A 21,299-nucleotide genomic window follows, 5' to 3' on the forward strand; every position below is an offset into this window, starting at 1 on the left:
CACATATATACTAGATGTACATGCATACACACACGCACATATATACTAGATGTACATGCATACACACATGCACATATATACTAGATATACATGCATACATACACACATGCACATATATACTAGAGGTACATGCATACACACATGCACATATATACTAGAGGTACATGCACACACATGCGCATATATACTAGAGGTACATGCACACACATGCCACACATTTACTAGATGTACATGCACACATACTAGTTGTATAGGCATTTACAAACCACCTGTAAATCACATGTATGTGTGTGACAGAGAACTTCAAATATGTGACTCTTGGTAATACTGTATTTTCTACTTTTTATTTTAGTTCTGAATTTATTTATGAATTAGTCTTATCAAAGCAGAGAGGGAAATTCTATCTACGGCAAGGATGAGTGACTGTCAAACTTACGACAAGCTTTGGAGCTTAAACATGTTCAGAGGTATACAAGGAGCTGGAGACAACAATTCACAAAGATGCTGAATTGCAGTTTCATTGAAATTACAGCTGTCCAGATCCAACACTTGTAAGCTCCAGAAAATTCCACATAATGAACGCCAGTATTTGTTTGCAACTCTGCAATGAGATAACACATTGTTATTCTCTGGTGGCTAAATGCAATCAAGACACTCCTAAGATGGGAAGATGAGCCCCACCACCTGAGGAGGTACACATGGTACATAGACATTCAGGCATCCCAAGCACTCATACACAGTAATAAAAATAAATAAATTATTACAAAAAAGAAAAAGGAGCAGATGAGACAGAGAGGAGAGGATGAGCAATGTGGGTGAGAAAATGCCCTCTTCTGAGCCTTGCATAGCCATTGCAGTCTTAATCCTGGTAGAGCTATGGATCCCTCCACTGCCTGCAAAAGACCGGGCCTGTTCCTGTCAATCATCAACTGGGGAGAGGCTTGCACAGTCCCAGCCCTCCCTGCTGGAATATTGACAACTGGTCGGCTCTGGGGGAGGAGCAGTCATCTCCAGTTTTGTACCCACAAGTCAGCCCACTAGGATCTAATGCACAGCTCCAAACCCTTGGACACACTGATGACCCTAGTTAACTTATAGCTGACAAAACAAAAAGACCTCAGTGTGACGAAAGAACTTGGAAATAAGAAGTTGGACCAGGCAGGAGACCCCATTCTCTAGGCCCTCCATAGTGGGGTAAAACACCGGGTACTTCACCCACCCGCATCAGTTTATCTTGCCAGCCAGCAGGAGAGGTTCCTGCTGAGAGGACCATGAGAGTGGACCAAGAGAGGAACTCTAAAGCACAAGCTGTGATGACACAGGCTGGACCAAGAGAGTAAACCAGGAGAGAAGACCAAGAGAGCAGGCTAAGGGAGACACAGACAGTGACAGTACAGAACAGACCAAGAACAATCCCCAAAGACTCAGACAGACGCTGCAAGGATTGGACCAAGGTGCAAAGACACTGAGGGCATCATCTGAAGGAAGAGATGGGAAGGCACCAATGTAAGAATTCATCCAACAGCCTAAAAAGCAAACATAGCAACACCAGATTCCAGTGGTCCCAAACAGGAAGACTTTATCATTCTAACCCAGAAGCAGCAGAAGAAAATAATTTTAAACATAACTTTATGAAGATGGAGACCTTTAAATCAGAAATGAAAAACTCCCGTAAAGAAATGGAGGAAAAGAAATACAAAAAAATTGGAAGAAATTAGTACATCCCTCAAAGAAACCCAAGAAAATCAAGAATAAAACAAACAGTTCAAGACTTGAAAACTGAAATAGAGGCAATTAAAAAAAAACACAAACTGAGGGAATTCTGGATATGGAAAATCTGGGTAAATGAACAGTAACTACAGAGGCAAGTGTAACCAACAGAATACAAGAGATGGAAGAGTGAATCTCAGGTGTTGAAGATACTATAGAGGAAATTGATTCATTGGTCAAAGAAAACAGTAAATCCAAGAAATTCTTAACACAAAACATCCAGGAAATCTGGGACACCATGAAAAACCCAAACCTAAGAATACTAGGGGTAGAAGAAGGATAAGAACTCCAGCTCAAAGGCACAGAAAATATATTTAACAAAATCATAGAAGTAAACTTTCCCAACCTAAAGAAGAATATTCCTATGAAGGTACAAGAAGCTTACAGAACACTAAATAGACTGGATCAAAAAAAATCTCCTCGCTATATAATAATCAAACCACAAAACATAGAATAAAGAAAGACTATTAAGAGCTGCTAAGGAAAAAGGTCAAGTAAGATATAAAGTTAAACCTATCAGAATTACACCTGACTTCTCAATGGAAACCATGAAGCCAGAAGATACTGGGTAGATGTGCTGCATACAATAAGAGACCATGGATTTAAGGCCAGACTACTATACAAAGCAAAGCTTTCAGTCATCATTGATGGAGAAAACAAGATATTCCACGACAAAACCAGTTTTAAACAATAAGTATCCAGAAACCCAGCCCTACAGAAAGTACTAGAAGGAAAACACAACCCAAGGATGCTAACTACACCCACAAAAATATAGGAAACAGATAAACTCCCATCAGCAAAACCCAAAAAGGGGAAACACGCAATCATTACCACCGAAAAATAACAGGAATTAATAAGCATGGGTCATTAATATCTCTTAATATCAATGGACTCAATTCACCTATAAAAAGACACAGGCTAAGAGAATGGATACAAAAACAGGATCCAGCTTTCTGCTGTATACAAGAAACACACGTCAACCACAAAGACAGACATTACCTCAGAGTAAAGAATTGGGAAAAGGTTTTCCAATCAAATGGACATAAGAAACAAGTGAGTCTAGTTATCCTAATATCTAACAAAACAGATTCCAAGCTAAAAATCAGAAGAGATAGAGAAGGACACTTTATATTCATAAGAGGAACAATCCATCAGGATGAAATTTCAATCCTGAACATCTATGCCCCTAAATACAAGACACACACATATATAAAAGAAACATTACTAAAGTTTAAATCGCACATCAAACCCCATACATTAATAGCTGAAGACTTTAACACTCCACTCTCACCAATGGACAGGTAAACCAGACAGAAACTTAACAGAGAAGTAAGAGAACTACCAGATGTCATGAATCAAATGGACTTAATAGATATCTATAGAATAGTCCACCCAAACAGGAAAGAATATACCTTCTTCTCTGTAACTCATGGAACCTTCTCTAAACTTGACCAAAAACTCGGCAACAAAGCAAACCTCTACAGATATAAGTAAAATGGAGTAACTCCTTGTGTCTTATTAGATCACCATGGTTTAAAGTTAAGTGTTTAACAACACTACTCTCAGAAAGCCTACAAACTCATGAATATTGAACAGAACTATTCATCCGCCCCCAGGTCAAGGAAGAAATAAAGAAATTAAAGATTTGCTAGATTTCAGTGAAAATGAAGGTACAACATACCCAAACCTATGGGACACTATGAAAGCTGTGCTAAGAATAAAGTTCATAGCACTAAGTGCCCACACAAAGAAAGTGGAGAAAGCTCACACTAGTGACTTAACAGCACACCTGAACGCTCTAGAACAAAAAGAAGAAGACTCATCCAGGAGGAAGTACAAGATAGGAAATAATCAAATTGAGAGCTGAAATCAATAAAATAGAAACAAAGAAAACAATACAAAAAAATCAATGAGACATAAAGCTGGTTCTTTGAGAAAATCAACAAGAGAGACAAATCCTTATCCAAACTAATCAAAAGGTGGACTGAGAACATCCCAATAGACAAAATGAGAAATGAAAAGGGGGACATAACAGACAATGAGGAAAACTAGAGAATCAGTAGGTTATACAAAAAACAAACAAACAACTATACTCCACAAAATTGGAAAACGTAAAAGAAATGGACAATTTTCTGGATAGATACCATATTCAAAATAAAATCAAGATCATGTGAACAATTTCAATAGACCATCAAACTGTAAGGAAATAGGAGCTGTCATCAAAAACCTCTCAACCAAAAAAGCCCAGGCCTGGATGGTTTTAGTGCAGAATTCAACCAGAATTTCCAAGAAGTGCTAATACCTCAAAGTGTTCCACATAATAGAAACAGAAGGGACATTGCCAGATTCTTTTTATGAGGCTACAGCTACCCTGATACCAAAACCACACAAAGACTCAACCAAGAAAGAGAATTATAGATAATGCAAAAATACTCAATGTTGGCAAACTGAATCCAAGAACACATAAAAAAAATCATCCACCATGATCAAGTCGGCTTCATCCCAGAGATACAGAGATGGTTCAACTTATAAAAATCATTTTAGGGCTGGAGAGGTGGCTCAGAGGTTAAGAGCACTGGCTGCTCTTCCAGGGGTCCTGAGTTCAGTTCCCAGCAACCACATGGTGGCTCACAACCATCTGTACTGAGATCTGGCGCCCTCCTCTGACGTGTGGGCATACATGGAGGCAGAATGTTGTATACATAATAAATAAATAATCTTTAAAAAAAAAAGAAAAGAAAGTTCATGTTCCCTTTAAAAAAATCATTTTAATCTATCATATAAATAAGCTGAAAGAAAAAGCATATGCTCATTTCATTAGATGGTGAAATAGCATTTGACAAAATCCAACACCCCTTCATGATAAAGGTCTTGGAGAGATGAGGGATACAAAAAACATATTTAAACATAATAAAAGCAATATACAGGACACTAAAGACACTATGGATGATGGGAAAGAGGCAGACGCTACACAGAAGCTGCTCACATTTCCATCTCACTGGCCTTGTGACAAATTTGCTCTCAGTATAAATAAAGGAACTCAAAGACTTGGCTCTGTGGGCCACATAGCTCCAAACAGCAGTGCCGAGACTCAACAGAAAGCCTTCCTGACCATGCCATCTAAACACTCAGCAATAGACATAAAAGAACTTAGAAACTCTGTTCTGGAGAGAAGGACTGGTGGGTAGGAGTGTGGGCTGTACACATGTGAAAACCTGGGTTCAGATCCACAGCACCAACATAAGCTGGGTATGGTTGCATGAGGCTGTTGAGAAACAGGTAATGGGGTGTCATGGTGGCCAGTTACCCTAGTGAAGATGGTTAGCTTCAAGTTTGGTGAGAGACTGTCTCAGGGAATTAAGGTAGGGGACAGTGGAGAAAGGCACCCCACATCTTCCTCTGACAGCATGCACATAAACAGACCTATAAACAATACACTTGACACTGCGGCAAAACTGGAGGAACTGAAGACCAGGTTCAGAGATGTACTCACTTCTTGTGTCGTCTAAAGGTTTCTATGTCACCATCTCCTGGCTTATAGGTTTCTGAAAAAACTTTTTCTTGTACATGCAGATGAAGTTTCTTTAGCTTCTGAGATCTCAGCAGACTGTAGGTAGCTACTGTGCGTACATCAATATTACTAATATCAACAGTCATTTCTTCGAATAGACCCATCACTTGTGTTACAAATTCTTCTTCCTTGTTGCTAAATAGGCTCTTGAACAAACCCTGGGCCCTCAGTGTCTTACTGAACTCTTCTTGATTCATGTTTCTAAAGCAGTTGAGGATAACACCTCTAACATCTCTGGATGGTATAAAGCCAAAGTGTGGGTTCAGCATGGCAGCAACTTTTTCAGTGGCAATTCCAAACACAAACATCCCTGTCCGGAGCCATTGGGTTTGGCCACGAGAATAGACTTCTCTTAGGAATTGGAGTAGGCTTCCTATGATGGGGTGAGGTTTGTCTTTGTCTTGTCTGAGGAAATAGAACAGGGCAGCAAAATACGACTGTAGCGTCGGATGGTAAAACATGAAACAGTCACCCCGGCAATTGAGAAAATTCATTCTCAGCCATGATGCCTGCTCAGGTTCAGTTATCCCATTCCTCCTGAGATCTTCAGACTTAAACACAAATACCTGTTTCCACATTCCCTCTGCAGCCAAGGTACACAGAGTCTTTAGTCGGGCTCTGTTCTGTCTGGATGGAATGTTGTCATACACCGATCTGAAGGAGCTCACCATAAAGCTTGTGTACAAAGCTGAATCTGGCTCATAGACGAGGTTCATTTCCTCTCCCCTGTCATGCTGCGCCTTTACGGTCTTACAGAACATCCAGCAAATATAAGGATTTCTGCATAAAGAAAGCAATGGTTGCATGGTTTTTAAAAAATTAAAGATGTCTAGGCCTTTCTGGTAACTGCCGAAGAAGGACATATAGTAGAACTTTCTAGATGCCTTGTTGAGTCCTCCCATAGTTATCTCCCTTGGATGCTGTAGCAAGGGATAGATTTTGGATATACTTGGGTTTCCCAATTCAAGCAGCAGAGATGATTCTGGGAGCATTACTTTCTGTATCAAACTACTCAAGACAATTTGTGTTGGCAGCGTCTTCCTCCAGTCGTCGCACAAGTTTGTCCGGAGTTCCAAGTCAAATTTCAGGTAGTCAAATCCATCCAAGATAAACAAGATTTTCCTTGGATCGGATAAGACATCATCCAGTGTCTCTGAAGATGCGGACAACTGACTTAAGAGAAGCTGAGCTAAGCTCAACTCTGTGGTGCTGTTAAGTAACATGAGAGAAAAGAAGAAAACATAATGAAATCTGTTCTTCCATAAGTTTCCTGATGCCCAATCCAACATGGCTTTTCTTAAGAACGTGGTTTTTCCGATTGCTTCAGCACCCAGTATGACTGCAGTGACTGGCTTTAACTGAGGATCAAATACTTCCTGTAACACCTTGTACTGCATTTCTGTAGCAAGTTCGTATTCTGCATCCAGCACATAAAGGTTCTTTTCGAAGGTCCATATGTGGTGAAATGCAGTCTTCATAATCTCTTTGTATGTCCTTTTATCTGAGTTTGATGAAACCAGAACACAAGACGGTTAGGACTAGGACACTCCTGAGAATGAATCAGTTTTCTTAAATACATGTCTAGTGAATGATCCCCACACCTGGATGAGCGGTGAGGCCATGTGTCCTGAGGACAGAAGAGGAGGAGAGCCACCCACCCTTTCCCTGCAATAAGTTTCCATTTCCCTTCAACTGATACAGGGTTTTCCTCCCCTCCAAAAAATGGTTAGGCCCCACCCCAGCCCCAACCAACTAGCCCTTTCTTTTTACACCAACTCCTCTAGATAGAGATCTCTATTGCATGCAAGTCTTTCCATGCTTGTGAACATGCATGGAAGAGTTGACTGACTCATGCCTGACTCGAATCCCTGTGCTAAAGGGGGTCTATAAATATTTTAGGGCCAATAGAAGAGAAGGGGGTTCTGCAGAAGGCAGGGGTATCAGCTGCGGGACAGCATGAATTCTGGGTACTTCACTGCAAACTTGCAAAGGACCTGGTACCTTCCCAGGGCAACGGCCATAAGTATTTCATCTGTTCACAACTTCATGAGTTAGGGCTCAGAATCCAGTGACTCAGCCTAAGGCTTTCATACCCCCAGTAGTCATTACAGGTCAATCTATTTCAAATTCTTCAGTTTTCTGTACATGTTTACAATCCGATGCTTAGTCAAAGCAAGATTTGATTCTGGCGACAAGACAGAGTGAAACGACCTCTGGGGTTCTATGATTTCACATCTACAGATAACAATCCTGACTGGGTATCGCATTGTTCTGGGTTCAACCACATGTATCTCACAGTTTAAGGTGCATTATTTAATGAATCTGGATCAACGTCCTAAGCGAAATGGGATTACTAGAAAGTATTTCTCTTTCCATTCAAGGAGGTAGTTAGCAGGCAGCTGGCATGTCATCAGTACCACACTTTGATATTTCCCGTGAATTTCTGGTACCAGGCTTTCTGAGGGCAAGAGCCTACTGTTGTTGTATCTGAGATTTACTGGGACTTCTATCAGTGACTGGTACATTAGAAATGTTCAATACGTTTAAACACTTGCTACTCTTCTAAATGACCTGGGTTCAGCTCCAAGCACCTAGACAGTCACTGATAACTTGAGATTTAGTTCAGTTTCAGGGATTCCTGTTCTCTTTTAGCCACAAGGCACTGCATGCATGTGTTTCCTATGCATATATGCTAGCAAATACTTAAATACATTATATATAAAACTACAAAATTATACATAATTACATATTACATATATATTTAAATATATAGTTAAAAAATCTTTTCAAAAAGCCTGGGAAACTTTGTTATTAGATGAAAAGGTTTCATAGGTCAGCAGAGGATGGACACTTAAGTCATCCTAAGAGAATCTACTATCTGCCCAATCTGTTGCAGGCTCTGGGGTTTATGCGGCCCTGCACCTTTCTTGTAATTGAGTTGAACTTGCCATGTATGTAATTCAACTTCTGTAAAAGGGAACCTAGGTATAATTATTTAATCAAACGAATGGCTAACAGATGAATATCATTCCATTCTTGTGTGTATCCAGGTAATCATAAATCTCAACCTGTAGGAATAACTCTAGCTCCATGGCCCAGTGTGGGGAAGTTTTGTTTGTGATAGAACAAAGCTTGCCTGAAGATCAGAGTGTAGAGCTAGTCACTAGTTAGTCATAGGGACCAGGCAGTGGTGGCACACATCTTTAATCCCAGTACCTGAGAGACAGAGGCAGATCTCTGAGTTCCAGAACACCCTGGTCTACACAAGTTTGAGTCAGTCTCAAACAGAAACAAAACCAAGTGGTAGCAGCTCACGCCTTTAATTCCAGCATAGGGAGGTAGAGAAAAGAAGCAATATGACTGGGTGGAGAGAGGAATATAAGGTGGGAGGAGTCAGGCACTCAACCCACCCAGTCTGAGGGTTCAAGGAGACAGTCTTGCCTTCTTCGGTCTAAGGATTCCGGTAGAGGCAAAAGGTCTCTCTAGTGCCTGGCTCTTTTACTTCTCCCATCTTTCAACATTTACCCCAATATCTGATTCTAGGTTTTATTTAAGAAGACTAATTAGGATTGTACTACAGGCCAGTAAGTGGCTCCCATCCTGAAAGCACTCCTATGGCCGTAGACTACACAGGACCAAAACTAGAGCTGACATTAGCTAGAATTTGTTCTGCTTTAGTGTAGATTCTCTTTTTCATTTCTGTTTTTAGAGACAGGGTCTTGTGTAGCCCAGAATGCCCACTGACCTCAGCCTAGCCATGTAGTCAAGGCTGACCTTACACTCTCACACTCTCCCATTAGCCTCTACCTCTGAAGCTCTAGAAGGGGCTAGAATGCATAGCTGTGCTAGTGGTTTGGGTAAAAACGTCCCCATTGGTTGGTAAACTTGAAGATATGTTTCCCAATTAATGGTGAAGTTTGGGAAGTATTAGGAGGTGTGGCCTTGCTAGAGAAGGATGCTGCTTGGGGCAGGCACCGAGATTTCATAGCATCCCCCTGCTTCCAAGTTCTCTCTCTCTGCTTCATGCTTGCAGCTGAGAAGTGACCTCAGCTTCCTGCTCCTCCCACCATGCCTGCCTGTTGTCATGCCTCTCTCACCACTCTGGACCCATAAGCCGAGATAAACCTTTTCCACGAGTCACTTTTGGTCACGGTGTTTTATCACAGCAACAGAAATTAACTGATACAATAACCATGACATGTTATTCTCCATGTCTTCCATGCTTGTGAGTACTAGGTCCTTGAAAATTACTGGGGTCTTTATCCCCAAGAGGAAACAGATGTAGTGACATTGATCATCTTGTTGTAGCTGACTAGACAAGTCACATGACTAAGAACCAGCCGAACAAAGCACGTGGTTCCAGATTCACAACCATTTTTGTGGACACTTCTGGCATCTGTTAACTCATAGTTCTGCCAAAGGATGCATGAGCAGCAAACCCAATGAATATGGAGACAGCTTATATGCACATGAAAAGGGGGATGAGCTCCTGGTAAAATATTCCCTCTGGAAGGTCTGTGACATGCCCTCCACCTGGACATGATCTCAGTTTGTATATTTGAGGGCTTCTTCCACAGTCTCAAGAAATTCATAGGAAATAAAGGTAATGTCTCTGGGACAGAGGACAAAGGCCTCTTCTTAGCACTACGTGTCTGGTCAAAAGGATGAGTCAGTGCTATAATGGATAGAACCTCATCTCAGCTGAGTGTGGCACCGTGTACCTGGAACCCCAGAACTCAGGAACTTGAGGCAGGAAGTCATGAGTTCAATACTAGTCTGGTCTATAGAGTGACTTTTAAGCCAGCCTGGGCTACACAGTGAGACATTTTCCAAGATAGAATAAACAAACAATAGAAGGGAGAGACAGAGGAAGCAAGGGAGAGAGAGGAGGAAGGAGAGAGAGTGGGAGCAATGCCAAGAGGAAATGTATTGTTTTGTATGCTAATTTTAAAAAAGCAAACAAAAGAACAATTTTCTTGGTCAGCTGAAGAAAACAGCATTAATGTTGGGATCTGCCTTATTTGTTTCAACCCATCCCACATTTTCTTTTATTGTTAATGGTCATGTGCATTAGGAGACCCTCCCCCACTCCAGTTAAAGGATGAAGTATACAACATCCACAGGTTTCCTCAGTGCAACCCTTCCTCAGCATGAGTTTCACATTATGGTTGTTAGCTTGGTGTTTCTGTGGGACTCCTACAAATGGAAGTGGGAGTGTCTCTGACTCTTTCACCTGCTCATGAGACCCTTTTTCTCATACTGGACTTCCTAGTCCAGCTTTAATATGAGGGTTTGTGCCTAGTTTTACTGCATCTTGTTATTCTGTGTTCAGTTGATGCCCCTGCTTTATTTCTGAAGGGAAACAGAAGACAAGTGGATCCGGGAGAGCGGGAGGTGGGGAGGACTGGGAGGAATGGAGGATGGGAGGTATTGTAGGAGAGAAGAATAAACTAAAAAATAAAAGCAGCTTCTATGTGACTAACTTTCCCATGTGTCCCTTCTCTCCCCACGCTCGCTTACCTCTCCTCAGTTCTTGAACCTTGGTCCAGAGGTCTCTCCGATTGACCTGTAGAAATGTTCTTGACATTATGTCCCATACCTGTCCTGGATAATGTGCGTTCAACAGCGTTATCAGGTCTGTTCTCGAAGCTAGCTTAATATTTGCCCAGAGCACCGAATTGACTTGCAGTTCTTTGATGAGCAGATGTTTGAAGTTTTGGAACTTTGCATCACTGAGCTGTTTTAGGCAGTGAGCCACACCCAAACCAGATGATTCTGCCATCTTGGATGCTGAGCTCAGTCTCCAGAGGTTAATAAATCTTCAAAATGAAGAAATAAGTGACACCTGGACAAGAATGACATGGGAGATCTCAACTTGAAAAGTCTCAAGATTATTGATATCATGCATCCCTTCCTTCAGGTCTATGTGGCTCATCCTTCACCCTTTCCCCTCCCTGCCTGTGAATCCAGTGTGAAAATAAACCCTGTGCCAAGTTCACTATTAAAGAGAATGATAATCAACTGGAAAATATCAACAAAGCAACCAAGTCAACAATGGACCCAAAGAAGAAGGGTGGGCACTGCCTTTGTCCCTGCCGCTCTATGCTCTTAGGGACACGTCTCAGAACTGATTATAGAACCCCAGTAGCACAGACTTTGAGAGAAACAAATGGGACCTCCTGAAACTGAAAAGCTTCAGGAAGGTAAAGGACACGGTCAACAAGACAAAATGACAGCCTACAGAATGGGAAAAGATCTTCACTAACCCCACATTACACAGAGGTCTGATCTCCAAAATATACAAAGAACTCAAGAAATTGGACACAAAAAGAACACATAATCCAACAAAAAATGGACTACAAACCTAAACAGAGAACTCTCAACAGAGGAATCTAAAATGGCTAAAAGATACTTAAGTAAATGTTCAACATCCCTGTAATCAGAGACTATGCAAATCAAAACAACTCAGATTTTTCATCTTACACCTGTAAGAATGGCCAAGATAAAAAACACCAATGACAACTTATGCTGGAGAGGTTGTGGGGAAAAGGGGACACTTCTGCGTTGCTGGTGGGAATACAAGCTGGTACAACCCCTTTGGATGTCAGTGTGGTGATTTCTCAGACAATTAGGAAACAACCGTTCTCAAGACACAGTAATACCACTTTTGGGTATATATCCAAAGGATGCTCAATTGTGCCACAAGGACATGTGCTCAACTATATTCAAAGCAGCTTTGTTTGTCATAGCCAGAACCTGGAAACAACCTAAATGCCCCTCGATCAAATAATGGATAAGGAAAATGTGGTACATTTACACAATGGAGTATAGACAGCAGAAAAAAATAACATCTTGATTTTCAGGAATACTGATGGAACTAGAAAATATCATTTTGAGTGAGGTAACCCAGACACAGAAAGACAATTATCACATGTACTCACTCATAGGTGTTTTTTAAACATAAAGCAAAGAAAGCCAGCCTACAAACCACAATCCCAGAGAAGTTAGACTACAATGTGGACACTAAGAGAGACTTACATAGATCTAATCTACATGGGAAGTAGAAAGTAGAAAAAGACAAGATCTCTTGAGTAAATTGGTAGTGTGGAGACCTTGGGGGAGGTATGTAGGAGGAGGGGAGAATCAGGGAGGGAAATAGAGAAAAATGTAAAGCTCAATAAAAATCAATAAAAAGATATTTTCTTCAATTAGAAAAGAAAAACCCAGGTTCTTGTGAGAACCCCTCTATCAATTCTAACACAGTGATACTGGGTATTTTTAAACAATGTCGGGTCTCATCCTGGCTGTCCTGGAACTCACTCAGTAGAACAGGCTGGCCTCAAACCAATTGAGTTTGTCTCTGGAGTACTTGGATTCTCTGGAGTACTTGGATTAAAGGCATGAGCCATTACACCCAACTTCAAAAAGGTTTTAAATAAAATAGTTTGTGTGTGAGTGTGTGTATGTGCACGTGCATGCGTGTGTGTGCTTGTGTGTGTGGGCATGTATGTGTGTTTTCGCGCATGTGTGTTCGCGCGTGCATGCGTGTGTATGTGCATGTGTGCGTGTGTGTGTGCATGTGTGTTTGAGTGCATGTGTGCATGTGTGTGTTGCCTGCATTTATGCATATGCACCATGCCCGTGCATACAGTACCCATAGAAGCCAGAAGAGCACATCAGATCTCCTAGGACTGTAGTTGCTGTTGGCTGTAAGCCATCAGAGAGTGCTGGAAATTGATTCTCTTAGCAGTCAATGCTCTCAATTATGGAACCATCTCTCCAGCCCCTTAAAGACCATCTTAAAGTGAAATCAACAAAAATCCTCTGGGTATGTGAAAATGTTCAGGGAACACTGAAAGATAGGGTTCCATAATTCCATAAGCTTTCTCATGACAGAATCAGTTACTGTACATGAAATTCACGTTAATTAAAATCTAAATTTAACCCACTCATTCTAAATACTTTATAACTAACTATATGTGGATAGTGGCTACTGCTTTTTTCAGGCCCAGACTTTCAAAACTTAAAATAGCTTTTATGGTCAAGAAAAATGGCATTTAAATGTCAATCATCAAAGCTCATAGTGTGAGTTTTACATTGAATATCATGATTTGCATTCAGAAAAGTTGGGAATCGATCCACAAAATTCCTCATGACAGTTCAGAGAAAAACTCATCTTCAAATAGTCTACAATAAGTATTTAAGTGGTTCTTTCTGTTCAATTACAAGGGGAAAGCTTACTAAGAAATGAAAATTGTAGAGTTTGTTGTCCCTGGTTTGAGCACCAGAACTTTGAAGGAGGAGGAAGAGGGCGAGGACTGAAGGTACAGGGAGGTGGGGGAGGAGGAGAGGAAGAGGGAGGGAGAGGAAGTGGCAGAAGGAAGAAGAGGGGGGAAATTAAACTCTTAATATTTATTCTACCATCTTAGGCTCTCTGGTTTCTGAGCCCAGAGGATCTCAATGTCCCTAATGCCATGCTCTGTAATACAGCTCCTTAAGTTGTTGTGACCCCAACCATAAAAATGTTTCCATTGCTACTACATAGCTGTACTATGGATGGTTGTGAGCCCGCATGTGGGTGTGGGAAACAAAACTCTGGTCTTCTGGAAGAGCATCCAGTACTCTTAACTGCTGAGCCCCAGTAGCAAAACCTTGCTCTTAGGATATTATAGGCGAGGCCCTTCAGGAGGGAACTCGTGCCTTTTTCGTTTGTTTTAAGTTTTGGTCATCTCACTTAATATTATACTTCCCTTGTCTATCCATTTTCCTACAAATTTCATGATTTGTTCCTTCCTTTTCCTGCAAATTAAGATTTCTTCCATCATTATAAATAAATAATACTCCATTGTTTCCCCATACCACATTTTCATTATTAGAACTCATTTTTCTTATAACCTAGCATAGAAGTCATTGGGCAGCCTTTCTGAACCTCCTTCTTTCCTCTCCCCAGAGTGCTACCCATTCTCCTCTCTGCTCCTATGAGATCAACTTCCCGCCCTTAGAACTTCAATTAACTGAAGAGTCTATGAGAAGTGGACTCAATGCCATCTGCCCTTTCTGATTGATTATCCCTAAGAGAGGAGCTAGCTAGCTAGAGTCATATACGTTATAAAGAAATACTGTCTTGGCTACACAACACTCAAAATTCAGCAACAAAGAGAAGAGATTTGATTCAGAATAGGTGAACACATGGCCAATAATTCATGCACACTGTTCCACATCACTAACCATCGAAACTTCCAGTGGACTCCCTTTCCCATCCACCAGGAAGGAACTATCAAAGCATCAGAAAAATGGGTTCAAACATCTTACCACATCAGAAATCACAGTCTTCCTTTGAGAAATGCAATTAAAATGTTTATAAAGTGACAAAAATCCTAGGAAGCCACATGCAAGGCAGATTGTATAAAAAAAAAATGTGTGGACAAAGTTTTGGGTGGAAACCTGGCAGGCTTCCTCCATCAAAGCAGAAAGGGAACCCCGCCTTTGTCCCACACTTCATCACCTAGAAGCCATTCCCAAGTAACAACTGCACACATGCTCAAAGATGTATGCTGGAATAAACGAACATTACGCAGTTTTAATGTTCTAGAAGACCCAAACTTCAATACCCATAAATATGAGAATAGTCAAATAATGGTTCAATGAATTCATGCAATTAAATAAACCAGAGGTTAAAAGCTGACTGGGTGTGACCCAAAGGGGACTCTTACCTGCTACACAAAAGGATTCACACTCCTGACAGAGACCACAAGGGAGTCCTCAATGTGCTAGGCCATCACCTTTGTGCCTCTAAAAATGTCTGCTAATAGAATGAAGACCACACACGTTCACCTGATGAGTAAAACTTTTCATCTTATGCCAACATTCACAAAAGCATTGTTCACTATAAACTAAGAGCTGGGCGTGTCTAAATACACAACAGAGGATCAATAAAAGGCATGGTCTATCTCAACACATGGGTATATCTGTCCTCCACAGGGGAGGAAATGTTGGCGTATGCTAGAGCATGGCCAGACCTATAAAGAGGTATATGAAAACCATCCACTTATAAAATATCACATTCTACTCATTTGAGGTACTTAGATCCAATTCTTAGGTCTGGAAGGTAGAGTCTAGAAGAGGAAGAAGGGGAGAAAGGCAAGCTGGTTAAGAGATATAGCTTCCATCTAGAACGTTGACCAGTTTTTGGAGGTGGACAAATGCGAAGGGTACCCAACAAAGCAAATATATTAAAACCACTGAGCAATGGTTCCACATTCCTAGCAATGGCTAAAGTAGTGGCTCTCACGCCAGTGTATTTTATCACAAGGTTTTTAAACTCTCATATTCCCCAGATGTCTCTCCAATCATCTTTTCCTATTGGGCTAGAGATCTTGCCTGAAGGCTCAGGATCTCCCACAGATGTCTCAAATGCTTGACTTCTTAATCAGCTTATCCCCTCAGGCTGCTCCCTGGAGCCCTCATGGAGATGATTAAAACTTCATGAACCCATCCTGCTGACTTTAGGCTCACACAAGGGTCCTCACTGATGGTCATAACACTGTATGGACCCATCACGCAGACCTTAGGCTCTATCTCATTATATTTTCTAGCCATGGACCTCAGTGGTCCCGCCAACACCTGCCTCACTTCTCATCAACGGCACCACCTGATTCACTCCACCTATTATCATGACCCTTCTGGTCAACAGAGAAAGGTTGAGGATGAAATGAAATCCTATCATTTAACACAGAGCTAGGATTTCCAAGAACTTCGGGGTACTATAAATTTACTTCAGAGCCAACAAGCCAAATCACCATAGCAACACCCTTTATACCAAATTCACTTTCTCCTTAGGTAAGAGCATTGCTTTCATTCCCCTAGCCAGGTTTCATTCATCTCTGAATCAGAACCTCAGAGCCGCCAAGTCTGAGAAACAAACTTGAGTTTCAGTGGTCTCTCCTTTCACCCATTCATTCTCCAACACCATGGCTTCCAAATCTTTATGACTTCAATTAATATCATCATGACCTTGTCTCATGGAAGACAGACAGACCGCAGACTCACCGTGAAACTGAGGATAGCCCTAAACTTCTGATCTTCCAGTATCTATCTCTCAAGTGCTGGGAAAACAATATTAAGAGTTTGAAACAATGTTGAAGAAGGAACCCCAGACTTTGTCCTGCCAGGACAGCATTAGCTAAGTGACATTCTTAGTCATAATTAATTTAAAATATATAATAACTAAAGCCTGCTGACTCCTTTTGAAAGAATTATTTTCTTTCAAACAACATAGAAGAAACATGGAAACATAGAAGTTCAATTTTACCTACATTTATTTTGAGGCATGGTATCATTTTGTTGCCCTAACTGGCCTGAAACTTCCATGTAGACCAGACTGGCTCCAACTCAGAGATCTGCCTCCCTCTACCTCTACCTCTCAGGAACTGAGACTAAAGGTATGTACCACCGTGACCAACCTTCTACACTTCGGTGTGGGCTGCGGACACGCATGTGCTACAGTGCTCATGTGAGGCTCAGCGAACGATTTGTGGGAGTCTCATCTCTCCTGCCACCTGGGTACCAGAGATGGAACTCAGGTTGTCAGGCTTTGTAGCAAACACCTTTATTAACCGAGCCATCTCACCAGCCTGAGGCAAACCTAGTCATTTAAAGGGAAGAAATGCGAGTACAATCTTCTACATCCCCTTGCTTTTCTTCAGTATTCCTCCTGGCCATAGCACAGGGAAAGAGGTTACCAGCTCTGGAGCCCCACTTCTGGCCACTCCCCTAAATAAACAAGAGATCCGCTGAGAAACAATACAGCGATGGGGCAATTAATCGTATGGACTTACATAGACCTCGAGTAGATCAAAGTCGATACTGAACGAGGGCCAAAGGAACTCCGGTTCAGTAGCCACCAGTAAAGCAGCGAGTGAAGCAAACACAGTAATGACAATTCTCTGGTGGAAATGATCCTTCCCAGGTCCTGAACGAGTCCTGTGGGCTGGTACTTATCAAAGGCCACCGTCAAAACTAGGAAGACGCCAAGCTAGCTTTTTATTGGCAGTAGACTCTCTCCCTCTCATTGGCTGCTATGGCTCTATCATTGGCTGCAGGCTTGGTCAAAATGTTTTGCCTGTGCTCTTAGGCCCCGGTGTAAATGATCACCATCAGGCTGCCAACGGGAAACTCCCAAGATGCTGCTACTAATGTGACTTCCATTTCGACAGTATCACACCGTGTCCTTAGTGTAATCTTAGGGCCTCTCTCAACAACCTTCTGCTCCTGATGAGCAAGAGTGGTCATGGCTTCTGTTCTGCTTTAATCTGAATAGCTGGTTTCCTTAATTTTGTGATTTGTGGGCCTGAATTTTCGCAGCAGTGTCTTAGTACGGTGTGTGAGGAACCGGACGATGGTTCGGGAATGATTGGTTACATTTATGAAGCGCAGACACTGTCACTGTTGGGTGTCTGTCAGCACCCTGAGTTCCTTTTGCAACTCTGGCATCTGACGGAAGCTGGTAACATGAGTGAGGTCCTTCTCATCAGGGCGCCACCCTATCTGCCTGGCCTGTGTTAGCGGTAACGTCACTCCCCTGTCTTTCCAAGCACTTGAAGGCATCAGAGCAGAGGCTACAGCTGAGGAAACCGCTGCCTGGGCAGCGCACGTGTTAACTCTCTCTCTACATTGCCCCACAGCAGGGATCCTCACCTTCTAATGCTGAGGCCCTTAATGCAGTTCCTCAGGTTACGGTGACCCCCGAACCGTAGAATAATTTTTATTGCTACTTCATAACTGTAATTTTGCTACAGTTATGAAATACAAGGCAAATATCTGTGGTTTCCAAGGTCTCAGGACTCTGTAAAGGGCCGTTAGGCTCTCAGGATCCACAGATTGAGCACCACTGCCCTTCAGCAAACCTGTACCTTGTTAGAAGGTCCTGTGTGGGGCAGAAGGGACTCAGTTGTACCTGGTGAAGTGGAGCCTGGAGCCTCCTGACCCATTTCCCCCCAAATCTCCTTCGCCATCCAACACCTTAGTCCTCTCTTGAAACTCTGATCTGACTCACCCACCTTGGCTTTCCTGGTGATCCTTAGCTGTGTCACAGGTAACACATTAGAGAGACTGTGTCTGATGCCTTTTTAAAATTGTATTATGTTTATTTATCGGAAGGCATGCAGATGCCAGGGTGCATTGTGCAGGTCAGAGGACAGCATGGGGGAGCCAGTTGTCTCCTTGTTAGGTGCCAGGGATTGAACTCAGGTTTGTCATCTTGGTGGCAAAAGCCTTCAGCTACCGAGCTATCTCACTGCCCCCATCTCTCTCTCTCTCTCTCTCTCTCTCTCTCTCTCTCTCTCTCTCCTTTCTTTCTTTCGTTTGTTCCTTCCTTCTTTCTTTCTTCCCTTTCCTTTCTTCTTCTGTCTTTCTCTTCCTTCCTGCGTCCTTCCCTCCCTCCCCTTATATCTTAAGGTCTGGTGAGATGGTTCAGTGGGTAGAGCATCCCCTGGGCAAAACTAACATTCTGAGTTCATTCCCCAGAAATGTTGAAGATGGACAGAGAGAACAAAGTCCTAAGCTGTCCTCTGATCCCCACATATGTGACACGGATAGGCACAAACATCCACAAAACAGTAGATAAATAAGTAAAAAATAACTAGTTAATGAATCAAAGTGTCTGATAGGTGCTGGGAATCCTGAAGAGATTAAAGGTGGTACATTGCTTGGGTCCTGTTCTTAGTGATCCCTGTGGCCACAAGCAATAGCTGAACTTCCTCCTGTGGAAAATGGCTATTTAATAAATATGGTGGTGTTGGTGATGAGGATGGAGATGGGGAAGATGATGATGAAGATGTCACTGATGGAAATGACAATGGTTGTTGTGATAGGGTCAGTTAGCCCATGTTTTTTCTTCTAAATATGACAATTTAACTTGACTGTACATCGGTATATACATAAATATATAAATAAATGTACATAAAGTATATACATAATATATGAATAAACATGCAGAATATATTATTTGATACAGTAAAAGACAAAATAAATTAAGATATATTTAAATTGAGCATATTTAAATTAAATATATTTACATATAATATAATTATATACAATTTAGAAATATATAAAATCATACATGAGCTTGACTCTACCTGTGTGGTATGTATATATAAATACAAATTAAGTGGAGACTCAAATTGTCCCCAGATCGGGTTTTTCAGTGTATTGTCTATGGTATCGAGAGGGTAGAATTGTTTAAAACTTAATGTAACATATTGGATTAATCTCATCCTGTATGATGATCTTTCCACCCCTGAAATTTAATTATTCTTCTCTATTTTCTTCCACAAATTAATACATATGTAAATTTTGAGCCTCTATAATGTGATGTGCGGATCTGGTTTCATTGAGTGACTTACCAGTAGCGATTCCCATCCACATATATATCGCCTAGCCTCTCTTTCTCTGAACTGTCTTTTGGGGGCTAGTGCCACGGCTCCGTGGTTAAAAGCACTTGCTGCTCTTGCTGAGAACCCAGGTTTGATTCCCAGCACCCACATAGTGTCTCACAATCATCTGTAACTCCAGTCCCAGGGCATCTGACGCCCTCTTCTGGCCTCTCGCTGCATGCAAACACGTGTGAAATAAAACAATAAATATTTTTTAAAAGAATGTTTAAGCTTTTCTCATTACATTTTATTTGCGCTCTCGCTCCCTCTCTCTCTCTCTCTCTCTCTCTCTCTCTCTCTCTCTCTCTCTTCCTCTCCCACCCTTCCCCCCCTCTCACTGTAAGTGCACATGCATGCACACCACGGCACATGTGTGGAGATCAGAGGACAACTTTCAGGGGTCAGTTCTCCCCATCCACCATGTGGGTCCCAGGGATTGAACTTGGATCAGCACCAGCAAGAGCTTTAACCCACTGACCCTTCTCAGAGTTCCCCTTACCGATTTTCGAGCACTCCCCACTTGATATGAAACAGCCTCACATAGACTCTGCCGTTTCTGCATCTCTCTTTTACACTAGATTTTCTATTTCTGTTCTTCCTATGATGTGCTGCCTTAGAAACCCTGTATAGTTCTCCATCAGTATGTGTCTGTTAATATGCCTCAGTGTTATTCTATACATCCCTTCCAAGGGTAACTATTATTACATATATTCTTTATGCATGTGTGCATGTATGTGTAGTGCCCACTGTGGCCAGAAGAGGGCGACAGTTCCCTCAGAGACAGCTCCCTAACACAGGTACTGGGAGCCAAACCCAGGTCCACAGCAAGAGCAGCTGTGTTCTCTGATATTCTTCTTTATTCTTTGGCACGACCTTGAGTTAGATGGCTTCTCATTCTGAAACCTGTATTTCCAGGACAAATAGTGACTCTGACAAGTTTGTTCACCTTTTGCTTTTGAGTTGAGCTTAGAAAGCAGCAGCTTCCTTGTGGCATTTTCACACACAGTCTTGGTTGACTCCCCTCCCCACACACCACCTCCCCATCTCCCTGCTCTTCATCCCTGCTTCGATTTCCCATGCCAGTGACTCCCCCTACACTTTAATATGTCAGGGTCACACTTTTTATCATCCTTGCCACCATTTTCCTCTACAACCTCCATCCCCCCACCTTTCCTGGGTTCCTTTCTAGTTTCCTGGCATTGAGCATATTCATCCCCACATAAATACACTCACATGAAAATTGGAAGCTAGAAGTAAAGAGATATTTTGATTGAGGGGTCATTGGGGGCTATCAAGAAACCTGGAACTAGCGAAATTCCCAGGAATCCACAGGGATGACCCCAGCTAAGACCCTAAGCAATAGTGGAGAGGGTGCCTGAACTGCTTTCCATGTAATGAGATTGATGAACATCTTAATTGTTATTATAGAACCTTAATCCAGCACTTGAGGGAAGCAGATGCAGAGATCCACAGCTAAGCACTGGGATGAGCTCCCAGAGTCCAATCAGAGAGAGAGAGAGAGAGAG

The 21,299-nt window shown here is 41.9% G+C and overlaps 1 protein-coding gene across 2 annotated transcripts in view; it reads right to left on the minus strand.

Annotated features, from left to right (window-relative positions):
• The window catches only part of Nlrp9 (NLR family pyrin domain containing 9), a 33,400-nt gene extending 16,064 nt beyond the window's left edge, over window positions 1-17,336 (minus strand). The window contains exons 1-5 of one of the 2 annotated variants that reach the window (XM_050127510.1): window positions 17,179-17,336; window positions 15,055-15,146; window positions 10,862-11,186; window positions 5,264-6,842; window positions 437-601 (exon numbers count right to left, since the gene is read on the minus strand). In XM_050127510.1, the coding sequence (XP_049983467.1) occupies window positions 437-601; window positions 5,264-6,842; window positions 10,862-11,123 (2,006 nt within the window). In that variant the 5' untranslated portion in view covers window positions 11,124-11,186; window positions 15,055-15,146; window positions 17,179-17,336. The remainder of the gene's footprint in view (window positions 1-436; window positions 602-5,263; window positions 6,843-10,861; window positions 11,187-15,054; window positions 15,147-17,178) is intronic. The other variant, XM_050127511.1, reaches the window with a different exon arrangement.
• Window positions 17,337-21,299: the final 3,963 nt, after the last annotated feature.

Source organism: Alexandromys fortis, unplaced genomic scaffold, assembly GCF_014885135.2.
Source record: "Alexandromys fortis isolate MF-2015 unplaced genomic scaffold, M_Fortis_MF-2015_v1.1 scaffold_267, whole genome shotgun sequence".
In the NCBI taxonomy this organism is placed as follows: Eukaryota; Metazoa; Chordata; class Mammalia; order Rodentia; family Cricetidae; genus Alexandromys; species Alexandromys fortis.